Consider the following 21,962-nt stretch of genomic DNA (forward strand, 5'->3'; position numbering starts at 1 on the left):
ACACTGCAAATGTTGCCCAGATTTCATGCGAGAAAATGTTTGGAGAGTGTGAAAGATACTGTGAGTGTAACAACTGACTAGAACTGGTCCTCTGGCCTGTTAACCAGTTGTAGCATATGGGTTCACTTAAAAAAGAGCCTTCTAAATTCTTTGGCTTTCCTGAAAAACTTGCCACAGTCCACCAAAACATTTATGCCTCAGCCTAAAAAGACATTTGGGTGGTTAAATGGTCTAATTCCACTTTAAATTAGCTTTGCATCTGTATTACTGGGCCCCACAGGATTGGAGTGGGGAGCTATCTGTGGTCAAAATGTGTAATCTGACTGCAGGGTGATTTGTTCTTCGGTTCCCAAATAGTAAATGATGAGGAATGATATCCAAACCAATCCTCTTTTAATTAAGAATCACTTGGCTTGCTTTTAGCACACTTTGACATCATCTATCCTCAGGAATCAGAATGTAAAAGCGCCACATTTGAAGCTTTAAAACTAAGACAGTACATGGGATCACCTTTTCTGCTTGTCCAGAGACTTTCTGGAGTCTTCTGGCTTGAAGTATTTGCAGTTTTTTTTAACACTATATTTTTAGCACTTATCAAACAAACATGGTTAAAATGTTTAAATTCTTTAGCTTCAGTGGCGTTCCTAGGCTTTGGACAGAACCATTCAACTCCTCTCAAATGTAGCTAAGAGTCTGTCTGCTGTAGATATGCTGTATCAGTCTAATCTAAGAGAGCATTAGCGTTTTTACTAAAAATGTCTTGTACCTGCTAAATTAAATTCCAAACTCTAAATGGACCTGAGTTATAACCTCAAGCCATTATTAGTGAAAATAAGGTGCCTAAGTTAAGCTGAGTTCTGCCAACAGGCTCTGGGATTCAGGCTCAAAGGTGTGGAGACCTGATAAGGTAGGCTTATTCATTCGTAACCTTGAGGACTTTCTACCAAGAAGAAATGAACTCCGTGTGAATTTTGTTGCAGAAAACACCGATAAGCTGATTTTTTTTTTTCACAAATACAGCTTCTCAACAGGAGGACCCCGCCAGACTGAGACTTTAATTGCGCCCCCCGCCCCTCCTCTTCCCTCCCCCTCTCATCTCCTCTCCTTCGTCTCCTCCGGGCTGCTGCTTAACTTCTCGTCGACGCACCACTTGTGTTCAGTTTGTGTTGGACTGGATACAACGAGCAGCAAAGACATGGCCTCCCTACAAAGAGCTTTTTTACCGTTGTTTCTTCATTTCTGCTTGCTGAACTGGAGCGGTGAGTTAAATATAAATTAAACACGTTCCTTTGTGATTTAAAAAAAACAATTATCAGAAAAGTGAGATGCAGCAGGACAGCCTGCTGGTTTAGATTAAGTTGTGTTTTTTCTTTGACATTCAAAAAATCCAAAGGTATTATTCTGTAAAGTCGAAGACAGCGCTCAATAGAAGTGTATTGTATGTGTTTTATGTCTAATTATGTCTAATTTTATGTCTAATGCAGTTAATTACGTCGGTACGTTTCGTTTCGCTGGCTGTGTGGTTGAAATACGATTTACTTACAGACGCATAGATATGAAAGTTTATTTGGTTCATTTGAGCTTGTTTAGCTCGCATTTCAGGTGCACATTTGAGGTGTTTTAGTCAAAAACCTTGCCGTCCTAAATACGTAAAGGTGTAATTAATTACTGCGTAATTGATGCCGCTAATTAACCGTCGGACGCCGAGCTGAGCGTAAAAACTCATTGGCACGTGATGAGTGTTTTTAAAGGCTCGTGACCTTGTTCACCAGAGTCTGGATAAGTTTTTAAAGCGTTAATGAGCATCCTGTGAACATCTGAAGAACCTCAGTACTTTAAGTGGAAGCCAGGACCAAATTCAGGGGAGTCTCAGTTCAGAAAAATGCGGGAGTATCTCGACGGAAGCTTTTAATAAGTTAAACAATAACAGCGTAATAAAACTGTGATTGTGTGTGTGAAACCCCTCCAGTCTATCTTGAAAACTAGCAATCGTTTACCCATAGATTGTGGGTGTTTTTTGCAAAGGCAAAGCTAATTTTGTGTTTAGAATAATATTCATCATTGTTTCCCACAGAACAGTATCAGGTGGGCATATGTGCTGTTTTGTCTGAGTCTAAACTCCTGTGATGCAAGTTTGCAATAATCTAAACATAGTAAAGCAGTAGATGTTAACCGTTTCAGAGCTTATTTACTAAGTCACTCATCATAGACTCTCTCAGTTTAGTTAATGACCATTTCAGGTGATATAACTAAACAATGGGTAAAAGGTTGATGCTGTACATAAATATATGAGAAACTAATTTGTTAAGTGAGGGGTCATTGAAGGATTCATAACTGTAAACAGATTATGTCTGTTTTTTCTATTAATTGCAACCTGGGTTTCTTCAGGTCTTGCATAATCTTGCACATACCAGGGTCGGACCGTTGAATGAATATGTATTAGCTTTGTGTAGTCTGGTAGGTTTTTGTCATTTTATGGCATTCTATGCCTCCTAGAGAATTCAACTTTGTAAATAATTAACCTTTACAGCTCAAAAGAAGAGCCGACTCTGCTTCTCTGCATCAAGGGGTCAGTCGAGGTGATGTGGTTCTGCTGAGTTTAGGTTGGTTTGGGCACCTGGTTAGGATGCTTCCTGGTTGCCTCCCTTTTGAGGTTTAATGGGGAGGGTCAGCTGGGTGGAGGCCCAAGGTTTGATCCAGTACTCCAAGGAAGGATTATATGTCCCTTCTGGCCAGGGAATGGTTGGGAATCCCTTAGGTGGAACTGGAGGAGGTTCCCAGAGACAACAAGGACCTTGAAGTGTACTAAACAGTTTTGGGATTGGACGGATGGATTTTTGCATGACATCAGTTATTTAACTTATGCAATTTCATTCACTTCATCAGAAAATCGGCATCTAGCTTCTCATGAGTGAGAGTTGGCAGCATGTATGATGTTATCGCACCAGTTTACTATACAAAAAACTAATCCCAGGAGGCTGTTTGTATTCACCACAAGTTCTTTAGTGTTTGGATGAACCGAAAATGGTTTGTGGGGAGTGGAGCTACACTTGGACTCTTTGGTGACTGGCAAATAAATGAATAACCACACACAACCATTGTGGCATTAGCAGGGTTTTTGTGAAAGTTTCTGTTCTGCTGGTCAAACCTGAAACTACGTTACGCGTAGTTTGGACAAAGACGAGGCAGCGATTCAAACTGATTGCTGTGTCTTTATTGTCCTCACCTGTGCTGTTGATGGAGGGTGTTTTCTGACCCTCTGCCCAAAGGTTGTAGCCCAAAAACAGATAAATTAGAAGAAACAAGGGAAAGACAAGCAGATGGGTTTTTGCGCAGGGAAATACACCAACACACGTATCTAGTGGGTCAAGTTGTGTAATTACCTTATTCATGTGTAAGCACCACTATTTACATTCAGAGAGTTTTAAAAGTTGGGTTAGTTTGACACATTTTTAGTGAATCAACTTTTCCCCACCCAGCCATCTCTCAACAGGACAACACTCACTCTGCCCGGACCTTATCCCTTCTTTTCTCTTAAACCCCTGTTTTTTACCCCATCAGCCTTGTCTTAATTGGGTTACCTTTATTTAATCCTCATCTCCCCTCGACCCTCCTCTGGAGACAGAGTAAGCTGTCTGTTTCTGGATTAGGTCGGGGGCCACCATAGAGACCCCGGCCCTCTAAAGAGCGTCTAAATCAGGCTCTGTCTAAACTGACCTACTCCCTAATGGACCTTGAAGGGCACTTACTCGAATACAATTTGTGGCTAAAAGCATTTCTCCCACATGGAAATGAACCCATCCTGCGCATGAGAGGAAACCCAAACATGTTGCGTTGTTGATGCACTGTACACAAACCTCTATTGATTTCAGAGTCCAGTGTTCATCAGCGTGATGGTCGTGTTGTGTATGAGAATGGGCGAGCGGACCATGCAGTATGGTGGTGCAGTAAATCTGAGAGATGGCAAAGCTTTTACGGTGACATTTACAGAACAGAAAGTAGACAAGATGGATGGACTTCTTAATTTATGCCATTGTAAAACATTTTTAACAAAATAAGGCTTTATCCCTTACTGCATTGAGGGGCCTGCAGGATCAATAAAGTCAGTTTCTTTGTGTATAAAATGTCTTTTTCAATCACAGCACGGACGATCAGCCCTTATAATGTATATGGAAACCCCAAGCCGTCTGTAGCTGTTGTCAATGAAATACATTCTTACATGCATGGTTCAACACAGTTCAAATATTCAGTCACCCTGCAACAGTTTAGTAGGTTTGGATGATTTAAACTTGGTCATGAATTAAAGTGGATTTGTAAAGAAGAAAACAATGTCTAGATTTTAACCAACAATTCCTTAGAATATTATGCCAACTGCAAAGCTCACAAAAACTTAACATATTTACAAGTGTTGCTATGGGAACCAGACCTATTGAGTGGTTAAAAAGGCTGATAACATCAGTGGAAGACTCAAGTCAATGTTCAGCTGATTGTAGGTATTATTTAAATGGCGTAGCCTTGTTTGCATCTATTTCATTCTTCAGAGCTCCATTGTTTTAAAAAATGACCTGTGAAAATGTTTTATTTAAGTTTTTAGGATAAATTTAAACAAAGGATAAAGGCCATCATATTGTATAAAACAGAAATTGATTTATGTAGATTCAGCTCCTTAACCTTGTGGTGCTGGAATTGGGCATGTCATTGCCGGATTGGAGTTGCTACCTGATGTGAGATGTGGATGTTCAGATAAGAATTGTTATGGGACACCAACCCCACCCCCATGCATTACTCTGCATAGCTACCGAAACCTGACATTCTTCTTTGGGATATATACTGCTGCCTTGCATCTGTTCTCCAAAATATACACTAACACACTTAACTTTTAACCAATTTTCTAAATTTTTTATTTTTTATTATAAACATGAGAAATAGGATATCATCATGTGAGGGGATCTAACATTCTTACCAAATGTCCACAGCTTTGTGTAGCTCAGAGCCAATAACATTTGTTTCTGTGCTTTCCTTGATAATTCTGCTTCACCGTGTTACTTGATAATAGACTAATTAAACTTTGATAAAGAGGATGACAGTCATTCTATCACCCCAAGACACTGAAACCCTCCTCTGAGCCGTACTCACTTTTTTTCAGCATCTCCTGGTATGACTGCTTAATGATAAATGGAGGAACATGCTGTAATGTCTGTGCTTTGCTTTGCCTCACTCCTCAAACCTCACCAAAAGAAGTATTTTTGGCACAGATGCTGAACCGTGTCAATAGAGATACTCGTCTCTAGTGACTCATTAACGGAAAAAAAGCCTGTGGTTGAATCTGTGGTTGTGGTTAGTATGTAGCAACTATTATTATTATTATTATCATTATTATTATTATTATTATTAACTGAGCGTTGTATTGTTTTCTAAAACATAGTGGCTCATCTTTCCACCTCTTTGTTTAAAAAGAAAAACAATATCCACACGACCACACGCAGGATGAATTGAGCTCGGTACCTCAGGCAACAACTAGGAATGTGAATTGATAAGACTTCATATGAAGACTGAAATGGAAAGGTTAGACTCTGTGATAGATGAGGAGCTTTCTGATTGTGACTGAAGTCATTTTAAGTTCAGAACGAGGAGATTAAGCTGTGGAATCAGCTTCAGACGTGGTCAACATTAACAAATGTTTTACACTTAGGATTTGTTGTTGACAGAATGATTAGACATCTGAAGGAGTGTAACATATGACGTTTTTATTCACCACAGAAAATGATTAGTAAAGTAATTTGGCAGCTGTTTATAGTGATATAACCTTTTGATATTTATCAGGAATAATTATCAAGCCCACTGTAGATGTATTTACATTCTAGGAGGAAGGGTGAATAAAACTGATCTTATTTTAGATGAGGAAATAAATAGTTGTTGACCTCAGGGTCATATTGATATGCACTCATTTCAGTCTAGTGATAAATTCATAGAGCTGTAGTTGTGCTATAAAAAGTGCTGTGTATGATTTACTCAACATCTGCAAAGATTTTCCATGAATGTTTGGTCTCATCCATAGCTTTGTTTTTAGATCAGATTGTCTTATATTTGTTGGATGTTATTGATTATTGCCTCGATAAGAAAATGTATGTTTAGATGCTGTTAGGTAGTGGTAAACACCAAACAAGTAAATAAGGTATCCTAGAGAGTCAGTTTTGTCTTGTAAATGAAAGGCTGATCTCCCTGACCCCTTGTTCATCCCGGTCTGTGTCTGAATTCCCGGTAATGCCCGAGTTCAGCTGCTGTCTGCATGTAGCAGGAAGTGTGCAGCTGTTGGCTGCAGTTGTTCGTGCCGGATTAGCGCATTTGCCTGAGTGATAGTCAGCCATGACACCCATATAATCTAATATATTGCCTCATTGTTTTCATTAAAGAGAGTGTGCTGTTTGATCCCTGTAGTATTATAAAGGAGTCTTGCTGTAGTGTCAGGCATATGTAAGCTAATTCAACTAACACATGGGTCAGCGTGGTGAACAATCAAATACCATCCTATTGCATAAATGCATCTCATTACTTTTGACGTGTAAAAACATTTACATTTATTCAACAGTGTTTGTTGGATATACATAGGAAGGGACTGGAAGGGGCAGGGCAGCAGTGAGCTTAAAGATGATGACTTGCATCTTTACCAGGTTTTGTTAGGTTCAGACAGTTAAGGGCTTAACTTAAGGAAACATGGTGATTTTAGTTAGTGAGTGTTTTATCACTTTTTTATAGTGTCATATTGTACATTTTCAGTGCTTCACCATCTTTGTCTAAAGTTAAGTAATATGCATTGTTATTTTTCCTTAATGTAAGTGGATTTTGTGGAAACACCACCCCCACAGAACGAGCTTAAATGCTTCTGTCATGAAATGGTGAGATGATTCAATGCTAAAAGTTGCTTAAATATGTGAAAACTGGCACAAAAAAGAACATTTTGTAACATGTTTTTGGTATTTGTTGTTCGGGTATGTGGTTTACAGCCAGTGCATGCTCTAAAGATCCAAGACATGTTGTTTTAGGAAATCAAAGCCATATTTTTTAAGCTGGCAGGAGCTGAGCTGACACCCTTAAGCATAAATTGAAGGGCTTTCAAGGGGCCTTGTCTCACATGTGCAGCGGAGGGTTGATGTCTGAGTGGGATTTTATATCCAACAGCTGCCTCTGTAGTTTGATCCCTAGCCTTCTGGGAGGGAATTTCTCCTGTATCGACTACCTTTCTGCTGCTGAAGAGCTGCCCAAAACATCTTTGACTTGTGTGTTATTCAAAGCACATCATTAAATGCTGTGAAAATGCACCCTGGAGCCGATAGGACCTCTTTTAGGAGCTGGAGATGGTTGTTTAAACAGCAAAGTCAATCAAGAAGTGTGTAAGATGTTACTCATGTGGAAGCTTGTCATGAAGTTGATCTAGAGCACTAAAATGTTTCAGAAATGCAGACAGTTTCTTTTTCTGGGGATGTGCTCAAAGGCTCGTATCTCTGAATCAGAGATATTGGATTTGGCTGTACTGTTTGCATTATTTGCATGCAGTACTGTCAGAGCAGTGTTGAGCTTAACCATTGCCATGCTTTCCACATGTAGAAGTATGTGTAGTATGTTCCATGAGATGTGATGCTCTACAAGAAGTTGCATTTTAGCACCAGATCCTGGTTGAAGAAGTGAGTAAAATATTCCATAATTTGAAAAAACTCCATTATATGTTCAGGATGCCACATTGTGCATAACAGAAATCATGTGTTATTAGTAAAAAAATGTATTCTACGTGTGTATCTAGGAATATATTCATGCTAATAGAAGAAGGCAGTTCTTCTCTGTGTTTTAAAAGAAGATGTTTATTAGTATTGCTTCAGTCTTAAACACATTTGGCAATTTGTCTCTAAACTCTGCCCAGGCAAAATTGGCCATCTGTACATGATGTCCCTTCATATTTAGAAGACCCATCTGTGGGACACATGGCACTCTCCTGGGCAGCAATCCAAGCCTTGGCATCAGTCCCATCAGTGCCACAGGGACAGACAAAAAAACCTTCCTTCCTCCTTTTCCCACTTCTCTCCCTCTTTGGTCTGCAAACAAAGCTTAAGCAGCAGCTGCACACACCTGACGCCCAAGACATCGGACAAGGCACATTCTGCAGCGGGGGCAACAAGCACAGGCTCACGTTACAGAGAAATTGTACACCACATAGGTCTTTGCCTTCTTCCCGCCTCTTCGGAGACGTGCCCCCCACACTGCGATTCCTCACGCACCTTTCTCATGCCCCCCGTCTTTACTTTTTTTTCCTTTCTGTAGGAGTCCAGTGGACAGAGCCTGGGAGTATTTACTTTGCTCTTGTTGTCAACAGTTCTCTCTGAAACAGCAGGAGCACATGAGAGTAGGATTAACTCCAATGTGTGTCACTGCACTGAAACGCTTGAGCTGAGCATTCTCACTCTATTTAGATTTTTAACAAACTAGCATTTGTGAAGAGTTAAGAGTGATTAAGTGTGTCAATCAGGTCTGGGCATATAATGCTAGTTATAACACACCACCGTATGGGAGACCAATCCCAAGATGATTTTTCTTCCTGGTAATGGAGATATGCACAGTATCTCCAAAGCTGACAAATAATTTGATTTCAGACTAGCCCTTTTTATAGTGGTGCTGATGCAATCCTAATCATTGCAGTGTAGTGTATATCCAGTGAATAGTGATAATTATTGTATTCTGGAGACTGATTGGGAGATTTGGTGGATTGAAAATCTCATAATCAAAAGAAGGATATTATTGTTTTTTTTAATGATTTGTCATTTGGGAAATGTGTCTGTTCAAGTTCTCAAAAAGTCTGCAGCTCCAGTATCAGGATCAAATGGAACTGGGTTATAAAGAGATGTAAACTGCTTTAAACGTTTGTGTACATTTAGTTTATATTTAAAGTCTGTCAGCCAACTATCAATAAGTTTGTCTTTAAATGTCTCAGAGTCTTGCTTTGGGCAGCTTTGTGCAGTATCCTGACACCAAGTCTGAGTCACTCATGCATCTTTAGGTTAGAGTTACCCATTATCAGGAGGGCTGCCGAATAAAATGAGTCACAAAAGGGTTCACAATGAACTCTTATTACTCCTGATGAGGTGAAAGCTTGGAGACCACTTTACATCCTTCAGGCGTGTATGAAATGTGACCACTGGACTATGTCATTGGTTAGAGCTTCCACTTGTATTTTCAAGCATGTTCTCTTGTAATGGATAGGAGATGCGTTTCCTCTCAGAACAATGCAGATGCCACCGACCTTCTTCAGTGTTGGCTCAAGGCTTCCCCACCGACCCTGTTATTGTCCTGAGGAATGCTAAGTTCTCTGATTTCTTTTGTTCTTCAGGTTCATGTCAAACTGTCAGACCATGCAGTGTCTCAGTGTCACCTGGAGACTGCCTGAAGAGCTGCAGAAATAGACTTGGCATTATGTTTAACCCATCACTAGAGTTAAGCTGCAAAGTGATATCATGGCCACATATGTCGAAAGTACCAAAATAGTTAACACAAAAGATAATGTCTGCATCTTCCTGATATTTAAGGGTCAAAGAACACATAGCTTCATACTTGATGCCATACTTGATTGGGCAAAGTGAGTAATTATGACTACCAGCAAAAGTTAAAGACACTTCCAGTGGACATCTGATATCAGGTTTAAACAATTCCACACTATCACCGAAGAGACCCACAAAATGATATGTTGTCAGTTTCATATTATTAAGTCAAATGTAGTTTTTCTTTATGTCCATAAAGAGATGAAATGATAGCGCTCAGCATGTCTGGCATTGCTCCAGTTGCCTGTCTCACAAACTTGCATTCACATCTGTTAAATTAAAATGAAATCTTTTTGAATCCAGACTGACTTTGATGGTGAAAAGACATCTCTGTGTTCCGCGTGTGCATGTGCACATGAATATTCATGATGACCTCGGGGCTCACCAGACCTCCTTTCATGCTGTTTACCTCTTGCTAATAGGCTGTGCCATGCCATCGCTTGCATCTGGCAATGTTGTTGTTTTTCTTACTTTCCATAAAGCACGCAAAGCTAAATTAACTGGTGTCAGCCTCAAAATAGGCAGATTTGCAAGCTTTTTGTAACTTTTCATGGTTTCTTAGAGAATTTGGAGCATGAAATCTGCAGATTAGTCTCAGTTTGGTTAACATAAAAGGACCCCTTCAACATTTAGTACTATGGAAAATAAACTTAACGTGTTAATTTGTTAAGAATTTGTTTGACTTTATGCGCATTGCAGGAATGTCACTACAGACTCTTGTGTCATTGCTGCCTGTAATTGTTCCCCCCTGTCCCTGAGGCTCAACTATCAGTGGAGGACCAGATTTAGCTCACATTTCATGCTTTGAGTGGGACTCTCCCCTTCAGCTGATTGATAGTGCTGGCTAATTATTGTTGTCTTTTCTGTTGTTCAGTTAGTGGCTGCAGGGCATTTGTTTGGCAGATTCCCCAGAGGCCTCAGCTCTTTGTTTAAGTGTCTCTCAGGAGCAACTAGAGAGGCAGAAAATGATCTGACTGGAGAAAGGCCACAGCAACTGTTGATTGGACAGTGGAATTTGTTTGAAATGTTTTCCGTCTGTTTGCTTCCCTGCATGATTGTTACACAAGTAGGACTACCAATATTTAGTTATTATAAAGGGCTAAGAAAAAGGCAGGAACTGTTGCTTTAGAAAGACTGAATATACTGACATTACAGTTTTTCTGATTAATTTTCTAAACCAGGAGTGAAAAATTATAAATTTTTATTACATGCCATGTGTTTCTTACTTATAGTCAAACTTTTTTTTGTGCCAAACTGATGTTCCCAATATCAAATATTAGAGCTTTTACTATAAGTTTGTAGATAATAAATGTGACAACTTTCTTTTTACAACGACAAATAAACACCTAACTAACAAGCAGCCAGTAGCTGTCAGTTAGTGTGTGCTTGCGATCTTTACACTCACACCCACACACAGATGTCATGCTCCCTCCAAGCTAGCTGTTTTAACAACTTCAGCTCAGCCACAAAGAACAACGAGGGCAGCGAAAATCTGCACGTCACTAAAGAAACAGTCGCAGGTGCAGATGTGGAAGTGTGGGCACTGACGAAGCCACAGAGGACGTGTGGGCTGTCTTTGGCTTCAGGAAGCACAATACACAACAAAACAAGGCAAAATGCACAAAACTGCAAGAAAAAGTTGTCTCTCTGTAAGGAAAAAAATATCCCCCACATGTTGTTTAATTCTGCGACTCCATGTGCTCACTGTTGAATATGGGAAACACCTTAGTGAGGAAAAGTATTCATGAACTGTTACTCAGTTTAAGGATTTTTGTAGCAACTGGATGCTGCAGACACCTTTGAGATAAGCAGTCGCACTTTTTACAATTCTCCTTAGCAAACTTTTCACAAATCAAATGTTGAACAAATTGAAATAATTTTTCCAAAGTGTGATAGTCTCATGAATAAGAATGAAAACCTTGTATTTTTTATAATCTGTAAGCAGTTCGTCACTCTCCGTTCAGCTAAAAGAAGTCACAGGGTAGACGTGTGTGAGGAATGTTAGACAGATTCCTCGCAGCATTAAGTGAGTTAAGCTGAATTTGAATTGGAAAAGATCAAACGAGTGTGTACCATTCTAAGTGAATACAAAGTCCTCCACAGTATGCAGATGGAGGAACTGGAGCTCTCTGGAGTCGATGTTTAGTTCTAGCAGAGTTTTCATAGTGATCCGTAGCACGCTTTGTTGTCCTGACATGGATGGTGATAACAGGCTTTGTTCGTAGATAAGAATCAGACTCTGACGGGTGATGTCCACATCACAGACAGGATTTATTAAGGAGCCATGGTGCAGAGTTGACTTAGGGCAATTAAGTGGTTGTGAGACACAGGCAGCATCTTTTTGAAGAAGTGTCTGATGAAAGCTGTAATGTGATCTACCTCTTCAGCTCAAGTTTATGGTTTGGAATCTGCCCTGAGGGGGCTTCGGCTACAACTGCAATTTCAGAATAAAGACATGTCAAGGCTCAAAGCTAACACTATTCTAAGCACTGTGAAAACCGGACTGAAGACTCTCTGAATTGCCATCTGTGATTAGTTCAGGGTAATAAAGGTAAAGCCTGTGGTTAGCTGGTTGTAAGCACCTTACTGACACCAATTCTCTCGTGTATTTCTCTCACTGTAAATCCAACATATAATGAGATTATTTAAAGGGTTCGCTTGTATAATTTATTGTAAAGACCAAGTCCACAGCGAAAAACCTACCTGCCTTTAATAAGAAATATGTGACAAAAAGAAGATGTGGCCAAACGAAGAAAACTGCAGTTTGTGTGCAAATGATGTGGTGGATGTTAATGATAATAATTTAGATCTTCCTCTTCCTTTGGCCAAAAACTCAATGTCTTTCAAGAAATTTCTGGCCATGGTGCTAAAACCTTTTCTCTGGATAATGAAGCAACTTTACTTATTGCTGTCTGAGTTTGAGTATTTAGACTCTGTAGACAAGAGAGAGGATCTTCCTGGTTTGTTGTGTCAGTTGTATTGACTAGTCAGGCTTGATTAGACTTTGATTGCCTTCAGGTAAACGGGTCCATGTGAATACCAAAAGTTTTCACAATATTTTAGCTTTTATTTATTTATCTTAGAACTTCTACATTGATATCAAGTCCTGTCCAGGATACCCAACCCCGTTATAATAGAAAGAGGACAGGTACTCAGATTGCTTTTTTCATGTCAAAATGTCAAATATGATACCTCATAAACACTGATCGGGACGTTCATTGAGGTTGTTGTGCAGTGGAATTATATGAACTCCACAGCAAACTGGCACAGTGTAGTGAAGATTCACTGCTGATGGCTTGTGTGAATTTTGACTTTCTGACTCCTAAAAAATGACAAATTTTGTGATGAATATCTTTGTGTTCTGGGAAATGACCAGTAAAAGCACTTCTCACTGTGACTGTTTACTGTTACTTGGAGTGAAGATGAGAACACTGATCTTATTTTAGCCTCCCTGTAGTTCCACTGACATCATCAGTGGGTGACAGAAGCAGACCCTGGTGTCAGACTGCAGTCTTCTTCACACAGAGAGGAGTCAGCTGAGGTGGACTGGGCATCTGGTGAGGACACCCACCCTCACAGAGACTGAAGGGCCTGGATGAGGTTGCCAGGGAAACAGATGTCTGGGCTTCTCTGCTTGACCTGTTGTGAAAGTGACCCTGACCTTGATAAGTGTCTGATAATGGAAGGAACAGGTTATGCTGTTGAGCAGGGGGACAACACATCATTTTCATGAATGTAGACCTTTGATTGTGAACTTCCATTGACTAGTGCTCAGGCTACAGAAACTGATTATCCAGTTTGAGTCAAATTTAGTTTTGATTTATGTTTTGATATTTGTCTTTTTCTGAAAATTTATAAAGTCTTCTTAAGCCTAGTTTATGCTTCTGCGTCACGTCGACAGTGTAGGACCGTCATTGAGCATTCGAAGTTCTGCGTCGAGGGAACATGTTGCTCTGCAATTCACCATGCCGCCAGGGAGGTGTGGCTGTGTGTTTGTGTGGTTTCAGGGGTTATAGCCGAATCCTTGCTTTTTCTTCCGGTCACAGTTCACAACAGTAAACAATGGCAACTGAGGTGGAGCCGCTGTATTTGGAGTTGGAGCTCATCAATATTGAAGAACAAATGCTTATATTGCAAATGTTGAAGCGCAGGCGAGAGAAGACGTTTGCGGAGGTGGTCTGTTATGACCACTAAACTGGTCAAGGCTGGGAACGGGTGAATTTACAACACTGGTTCACCCACTGAGGGACCTGGATAAACAAATTAACTTTGGATACTTTTGAATGTAAAGGGGCCGGTTTGACGAGCTTATTTGCCGTGTATAGCCATTAAGACCGGAAAAAGCAACTTCTGGAAATTACATTCTGAACAGACCAATCACAGCCCTTGCGGTCCATGTCAACTCGACATGCAGTTAGGATTTTTTGGAGCTGTGCGTCAGGCTATGGGATAGGGGTCGCAGAAGCATAAACTAGGCTTAAGTCTGGTATGTTAAACCTTTTGGTTCTTCCTATTCATATCCAGACAAAAGTGGTTTTGGAAATTGAATCAAATTGGAAGCTTATCTAAACTATTCAGATAATCATTTGTTGTGTGTTTTCAGTGGTAATGTAACTTTGTGTCAATTCATAGAGCATTTTTTTTAGGTTTAAACAGATAACATATATTTTGTAAGCCATACTAAATACACATAGTTATCGCATAAAACTGATAGAAGTAACCAATGAAATAACGTTTTGTGTTGCAGTGGCAGCACAAAACATTTCTCTCCAGCTTGTTCTTTCTTTAAGTTCATATAAGGGACCCCAGGGATGGCAGTAATGCCACAGGAAATGTGTTAGTTCAGCTTTAAGGCCCCTGTGGAGGAGGGATTAACCTCATGTTTAATTTGTCATACTTATCTAATATGCAGGCATATATTGATGAAACAGACCCCATCCAGACTCCCATTTAATAAATGATGGCTCCTCGAGTGTTACACAGTCTTCAGCGGCTGGTTTCTGTGTAAGATTAATTTTTGTACAAAGTGTGTTAGCTAGCTACAGACGTGAAGTCAAAAAGAGACACAATCTCGTGGGTAAGAGCCACAAGATTTTTTGGATGACATGTCCAAAAAATATCCCAATAAGGTTAAAGGCCACAGAAAGAAATCTGACTTTGCAAAGCCCCCTGCAGGGCTGGAGGAGTCATGACGCCATAGGCTTCCTCCATCTCCAGCCAGTTTGGCATCTGCTGCCCAGCAGAGACCAGGAACACTGATATCGACAGGCCTGAAAAAATACGCTGATGCTTCTTAAAGGGTACATAACACAAGGCAAAATGTTACGCAGGAGGAGGAGACGCTCCACACAGTTGCAAGTTAGCTGTAGACTGTGGTCTTGTTGAGCAGAACAAAAAAGCCAGTTCCGGTCATCAGTTCTTTGCCTCTCACCTCCTGTTGTGGTTGGGATTTAAAACAGTGGTTCTTAAAGCTGGGTCACAGCCATGCAGCCACATCGTATTTCACCTTTCTTCATTCTTACAACTAAACTATTCTACCAGAGTAGTATTTATCTCAGCTCCTTCAATTTTTAGTTGAAGATCAGTACATTTTAGGTGCTCCAAAGAGTATGTTTGCATTTGCATTGATTCAAAACAGGCCAGTGACTGTGTGGTGTTCCTACTGAAGGAGCAGCTATCATTATGTCTTACGTATAGATTTTTAATATGTTTTTCACGACAGTTGAAAAATATATGACAAAGGAGTAAGCTTTATGTAGGTTTGACTAGACAGATGGAACTTGTTGATCACTTATGAGCTTTGCCTAATATCTCTGGTGGTATGCTGCTGATGCTTATCTCTTTATTTATTTATGCAGTTTTTATAAAGTTGGGGAACTTGTGAGGAAACTGAGAGCAAACAGAAGCAGCAGAGGATTGGATATCTGACTAGTAGTTGTTCATTTGAAACTCACAAAAATCACTGCATCCCACAAGGACCGTAATATCTCCCTGTCTCCCTGTAAATATCTCTGTTTCTTCTGCTCCATTTTATACTGAGGAAATTCTCAAAGAAGAAAAATGAGCTGATACTAAACTTTAACCTAGTTTGTAACTTTTTAAATTCAGCCTGACTCAGCCTTTCTAAGATTTAAATAGCCTCCATGTTCTCTTGTATTTTCATGTGTTGGCAGTAACCGTCGGCCAGTGGACTAAATCTGCCAGAAGCATTTGCTACAAGAATATGATTACTTTACCATCTGATGAGGTGATCTGTGCTGAACATGCTGGACTCCAGTTGTTTACAACCTGAAGTCGTGTGATGAAACTGAGATATGAGGATGTTGTGCAGAGGATCCTGAGTGTCTTTAATGGACAGAATCTGGACTTTAAAGCTCATGAAGTTGTTTTGTATCAACTCTGAAACTATTGTGAACATGACAGTTGTGAGGGTTCAGTGGTCCACATTTTTTACTTGAAAAGCTTTAAAACTTTAAATCAGTGCTACAGGGCATTGATATTGATTGGAAGTGAGAAAAAAGCTTGAATATAAGATAAGTATTCTAACTTTAAAACAGTATAGTAACGATTAGGGCTGCACAATTAATCGTATTTTGATCATGATCATGATTTTGGTGGCCACAATTAAATGAACCTGATCGTCAATGATATTTACATTCAAAATGCGAGCTCTGCTGCCTGCATATCTAACCACACGTTCTCAACCAGTAGTCTACCAACTACCAGGGGGCGAAAGCATGGTTAAGGCTTCATCAAGCTGCTTGAATAACAAGAGCGCAGTGTTAGACAGCCTGCAGCGGCAGCTAGTTAGACAGTCTATGAGTAAGTCATGATGAGAGCAAGTCATGTCGAAAGCCAAGAAGAATACAGTAGCATCTGGGGATCGCGAGGAGCTTGTGCCTTGAAAAAACATCACAAACCTAAATATGAGGAATGCATGAAGGCCAAAGCTAAAGTTAATTCACAAAATCCCCGTCCGTGTCCAGCGCCAACCCAGACAACCATTACAGCAATCCTGCAACGGGCAGAACCCTATCCATCTACCTCCCAAAGACACGCAGAAATAACAGACGCAATATCTTTTTATTTGGCCAAAGACATGTGTCCGATCAATACAGTTACTTTAAGATTTTAAATTATTGGGTTTTTGTTTTTATTTTGCATTATCATTTATTCTAATTTAAAGTTTAAATTTTCAATAAAAATGGTTGGCTCATTGTTTATAAATGGTGCAATAAAAATACATGTTTTTCCAGACATGATAAATGATCGTGATTAATAATCGTGATTACAATATTGATCAGATTAATCGTGATTATGATTTTGGTCATAATCGTGCAGCCCTAGCAATGATTGAAGGTGAAAAATGTGTGTCTGCCATATTTTTGGCATGTTGGAGTTATTTTTAATGCAGACTCTGGCTTAGTTCCTGCTCAGCAGGACTTCGGGTTATGTTTGGCTCTAAATTAACCGGCCATACTTCATTCACTGACGCTGCCACCCTACCCAGAGTTAAAGGACAGTATATCCATCACCTGTCCTAATTTAAAACGTCATTACCTTTAAATATTTATCGATGAAAATCTCCATAGACTGAAGGGACTCATCACCCTGTGGGATACAAGACTGACTGCTTGGGAAAATACCCTGATCACATCAGCTCAATTGAATTTGAAATGGCTCAAACATACAATGAGCTTTTCATCATAGTGAAAACACTGTTGTGATTTGATGAGGCAGGTCTGACTGGAACACGAGAAGCAAACATCAAAAGCTTATTTACAGGTTTTAATAGAATCAGAGTTAATAACACTCCATGTGTACCGTGTTGCGACTCGCCACAAAGCTGTCGTGCGATGACGGTTAGGAGTTGCCGGGTTTCTCTAGGTCGTCTTAGCTCACAGATCAAGGCTGCTGGTTTAGATCTTTGAACTTGACATTTCAAAAGGGAGAGGATAAAGAGATGCTTAAATATCAAATCCTCCCCCACTCCCTCATCCCCCATATTGGACGCTGTTAAAAGATCAACTCCCTAATCAAAGAGGAGTGTTTGGAGCAAAGGATTTTCCCATTAACCTTGTCTGTGGAAGTTAATGTATACATGCTTCTGCACAAAACTATCTAACTGTTGTTTTGTGTCTTCAAATCTTCTGATTAATTAATCTGCTGGTCTTTCTTCACGTGTTGACTGATAGATATTTTCTGTTGATAAAAATGCAGTATTTTTAAAGCTCCCCGTGCTGGAGGTCACGTGTTGATTTAGTTTTTCTCAGGAGTTGAATTCTCCACTTGGTTCTGGACAGTCAGTACATTTGTAGCATCAGAGGTGTTCAGTTAAAAACTCCAACCTGTTGCCATTGGTTTTGGTGTTAATGAGAATGGTGAAAGTGAACCAGAATTAATAAGAGAAAAACAGAATTAAAGACGTCAAATATATATAATGATCCAAGTGGTAAACTGCACACACCACATCACTGTGAGGTGTACATTAAGTATATTAGTTTAGTCTGCTTTAACTATGAACATATGTTAGTTATTAAATAATAAAACCTGAAGTTTGATAAATCTAGTCTGAAAATCAAACCTGTTTGAATTAATTTATTTATTTTTGTCCAGTACAGATGTTTTTCTCTTTGACTATTTGAACCAAACTAACTGTATTTTTATCACTTATTTTTATTCTTTGTGTTTATGATAAAACACTCACCATTAAGTAAAGAATGCCAGGTTATGGTATATTCTCCCGCTGATCTCACATGGGACACAGAGGCTGCTGTTCTTTTCATCGTTACACCCTCCGAGTGCTTCCTGGATACTCTTCTAACATTGAGACGAGTGTTATGGCTACTTCATAAGAATTAGCGTTGTACATAGTCAGTATTGACCGATATTGATTCATTTTGGCTTGGGCTTAAGATAAACATTGACTTACGATGACGCTTAATGATAACACAATATCTGTGTTCAGTACTGTGGTGTCAGAAATATAGCTGAAGCAGTAAGTTTGTGAGGAAGGTTAAAGTTAAAGAGATGAAGCCCACTGATTTATTCAACACTGGGAAAAAGTGCACTGCTTAAACCTTAATTGTTATAGAATTGTTAAGCACACTTTCTTTGACATGATGGACAGATTCTAGTTATTTTTACTGGGTTTGTAACCTTTATAAATGGCCTCATTGACCAAACTATGGTTGACCCTTGAGTTTTTGATGTGGCTTTGACTATTTGAACCCTCTAATCTTTCTTGACCTCCTCACTGCCACTTGCTTGCCCCACAATAGGAGTTGTTGCTGGCTGATTAACTTTATCAGTACTGACTTATCATTCGTCCTCCACCGCATCAGTCCCTTCTTCACCTTTCTTATCTATGCCATCCAAATCACTGGTCCTATTAAAGTAACTGGGAGCACTCAGCTGCTGTGACTTATTTCTGTGGTTGTGATAAGCTAAACTCTGCTAAACAACAAGGTAATGAATATGTGATCAAAATCGAGCTTTAACAATAACTAATTAAGGAAATACATCCCCAACTAAACCGGATGGCCGACCACAAATTGTCAACATGTTATTATTCACAGTATTGCTTAAATCACACATCATTATGTGACATCAGCCACATGATTTAATCTTTAAGCACAGCTCTCTTACAGCCTTTAGGCAGCTGTGCGCCTCTCTGTATAAACTCACTGGCCATGCTGATTTACAAAAAAAAACATTGGATCAGTTTGCAAGCTTCTGTCTTCTTGACTTGACATGTTTGTTTGACTTCATCGTCTGCATAGCAGTGCTGAAGCTCAAGTGTGTAAAAAAGTGTATGTTTTAGAAGAAGGTTAAATTCAATATCTTTTGGGAAATTTCAAGCTTAGTGATGGCTTTACTGTTTGGGATAATATCATTGATGAGGAACTTTAAAAAATGCAGAAATATCTTCCTTTGGGGTATCAGCAGGGTTTCAAGGAAGCATACATTTCTTTTACAGCTGCACAGGTGTGTGTGAGAGAAAATCAACAGGCACCGCATTGTGTGTGGCCCTGTGATAATACTACAAAGTTACACCCCCACATCCCTCCCACCACCCACCTACACACACATATATGCCCCTATTTGCCCTCCTTCCTCTCTTCTCACTGCTCCTACACTTCTTCCCACAAATCACTTGACAAATGGGCTGCCCACAGGTGTTGCTGGCCCCCCTCCCCAGCTGCCCCGGTCCTCTGCAGCATGGGAACGGGAGCAGCTCTCCTATTATCCACAGCTGTTTGTGTCAACGTGAACCCCACCTCCTCCGTCCTCCCCAGCCCAGCAGGACACAGTGCCACCCGACGACTGGGAATCCAGTCATAACCACAGCCCTGGCTCAAGGTTTTGGCGAATCAAACAAGTGGAGAATATTGTCTGCTGAGCCTTGAGAACTGGAGTCTCCCAGTCTGGAGATCAAGATAAAGTCTGGACTGAGCTGCTCTCCACTCTCATATCAAACAATGCAGCTGGTTATGAGGTCTGAACACAGATATTTCATTGTGTTTGACATTGTATCTGACCGACGGCATGCATAGGATTCCTGGAGCAAAAGGAGAAAGCTATTATTACTTCCAGGAGGCGAGGGCTGTGTTTTGACGTGAAATACAAGACAAGTTTGTTGTGTAAATACAGTGTTTAAACACAGAGTTTTACATCTTTAAAACATGCCAGTAAGGCTGCAGTGAAGGTGAAGATGTTTTTAACCTGTGACTCTCAGATTGTGTACATGCACACAAAACACGGGTCATTGTAAGGCTCTGAAAAACAGAGTTTTACAGTGCGTTCATTAGTTGATAAATAATGATTTAATTAGTGGAGCTGAGAGGAGTAGTTGATTAATTAGAAAAGCAATTGCAGGTCAGTTTGTACAATGTTACTTGATGAAGACTAATTCATAACAGTAAAATATTGTCTCATAGTCTAATAAATGTCTGTGTTTCTGAATGTTATCTAGTAGCAGTTAAAGCCCACATGTGCTTTGTTTGCTCCCTGTGCCTGTTCTCCTCCACAAGTTTCCTCCCCCACGCCACCACTATCTTAGCTGCACTCTCCCTAACCTGCAAATCATTTTTCTTCACTGAGTCATAGTGCATCTACAAAGCTCACTGAGCAGATGATTGACTGATTAAGTAGACAAAACATGGGTATCCAGGTGTTTTAATCTTGAATTAAAATCTCTTTCCTTTCCCCGTTTTGTTGCCTGTGAATCTGCTGTGATCCCTGCCAAGGTCCAGCCGCTAGCATGGCTGGCAGATGTGGTTGATAAGATTGCAGTACACAATACCGCAGAGCTTTATAATGTTTTACTTCTGTCAGAACGGAAAGACTTGTTTGTTGGTTCAAACGTTGCTTCAAATATGAAAAAGCAATCAAGACCAATCTCTGCCAAACACAGATAAATGACCAAAATCTTTTCATTTACAAATATGAATGTGTTTTGAAAGCAGCACTTCTGCAAGCTATTACTGCAAGTCATATCATGGTATTTTGAATTACAGACAGTGAGGTAATAGCATGAAAGTTTTCCATTGTTAAGCTTTAAACTTATTCATATTGTTGGCTGTTTGTTTCTTCTGGTTCTCTGCTTTCCTGAATTTGTTGTCGACAAGGAACTTTAGCTCTTTTAGGCTTGTTCAGATTAATCCTAATCACATTTGTACCACCTAGTGTAATAAATCTTAGAAAATGTCATTTATTTCCAAAGTTAGATTATCTAAAATTGGCAATTTGTTTTGATTTAAAAGGATCAAGAATAGATTGCTGGTAAGGCGGTTACTTACAAAAATATTCCTGGCATACAAACATGTGATGAGGTCTGGTGTGAGACAATTGTTTTAGGAAAGTCATCCATTAGTTAAGCTCATTTCAAGTAAATTTTCCAATGATTTAAAGGAAAACAACAAAATAGATTGTTGGACTTTAATTCATCAACATAAGCTTTATCTTTTTGTCGCCTTTTTTAGACTGAAAAAAACAAACAAACATTGGTGAGAAAGACGCTAATCAGCATTCATTCCCAGGTCAAAAGACTCTGGCCGCAGATTCTCATCAGCTCCAGCTCTGATCAGCAGTGTAACATGACACTCAGGTGGACATGTCCGTTTTCTCCCCTTTTCTGGTGTGATGCAGTGACCAATCATTGAGTGGGTCTACATGATGAGATTAATTTGATTATAGCTATAGTTGGATTATGCTCCTTATTTGAGTATATATGGTGGTGAATAAATGGAATCATTGGCACAAAACATTTCATACCCCGGTACGATAGGTGATGCTGTACCCATTTCAACTATTTGCTAATAGAGCCACTTATGGTTGACCTCTTCATCACCAACAACAACAAAAACAAACTCAGGC

At 39.7% G+C, this 21,962-nt stretch overlaps 1 protein-coding gene across 3 annotated transcripts in view; it reads left to right on the forward strand.

Moving 5' to 3' along the window:
* Positions 1–1,118: 1,118 nt before the first annotated feature.
* The window catches only part of mcama (melanoma cell adhesion molecule a), a 50,572-nt gene continuing 29,728 nt past the window's right edge, over positions 1,119–21,962 (forward strand). For all 3 annotated transcript variants that reach the window (XM_072375297.1, XM_072375298.1, XM_072375296.1), the window contains exon 1: positions 1,119–1,259. In XM_072375297.1, coding sequence (XP_072231398.1) covers positions 1,196–1,259 — 64 coding nt within the window. In that variant the 5' untranslated portion in view covers positions 1,119–1,195. The remainder of the gene's footprint in view (positions 1,260–21,962) is intronic.

The sequence above is a fragment of the Leuresthes tenuis genome, unplaced genomic scaffold (genome assembly GCF_036924035.1).
Source record: "Leuresthes tenuis unplaced genomic scaffold, fLeuTen1.0.hap1 SCAF_21, whole genome shotgun sequence".
Classification (NCBI taxonomy): domain Eukaryota; kingdom Metazoa; phylum Chordata; class Actinopteri; order Atheriniformes; family Atherinopsidae; genus Leuresthes; species Leuresthes tenuis.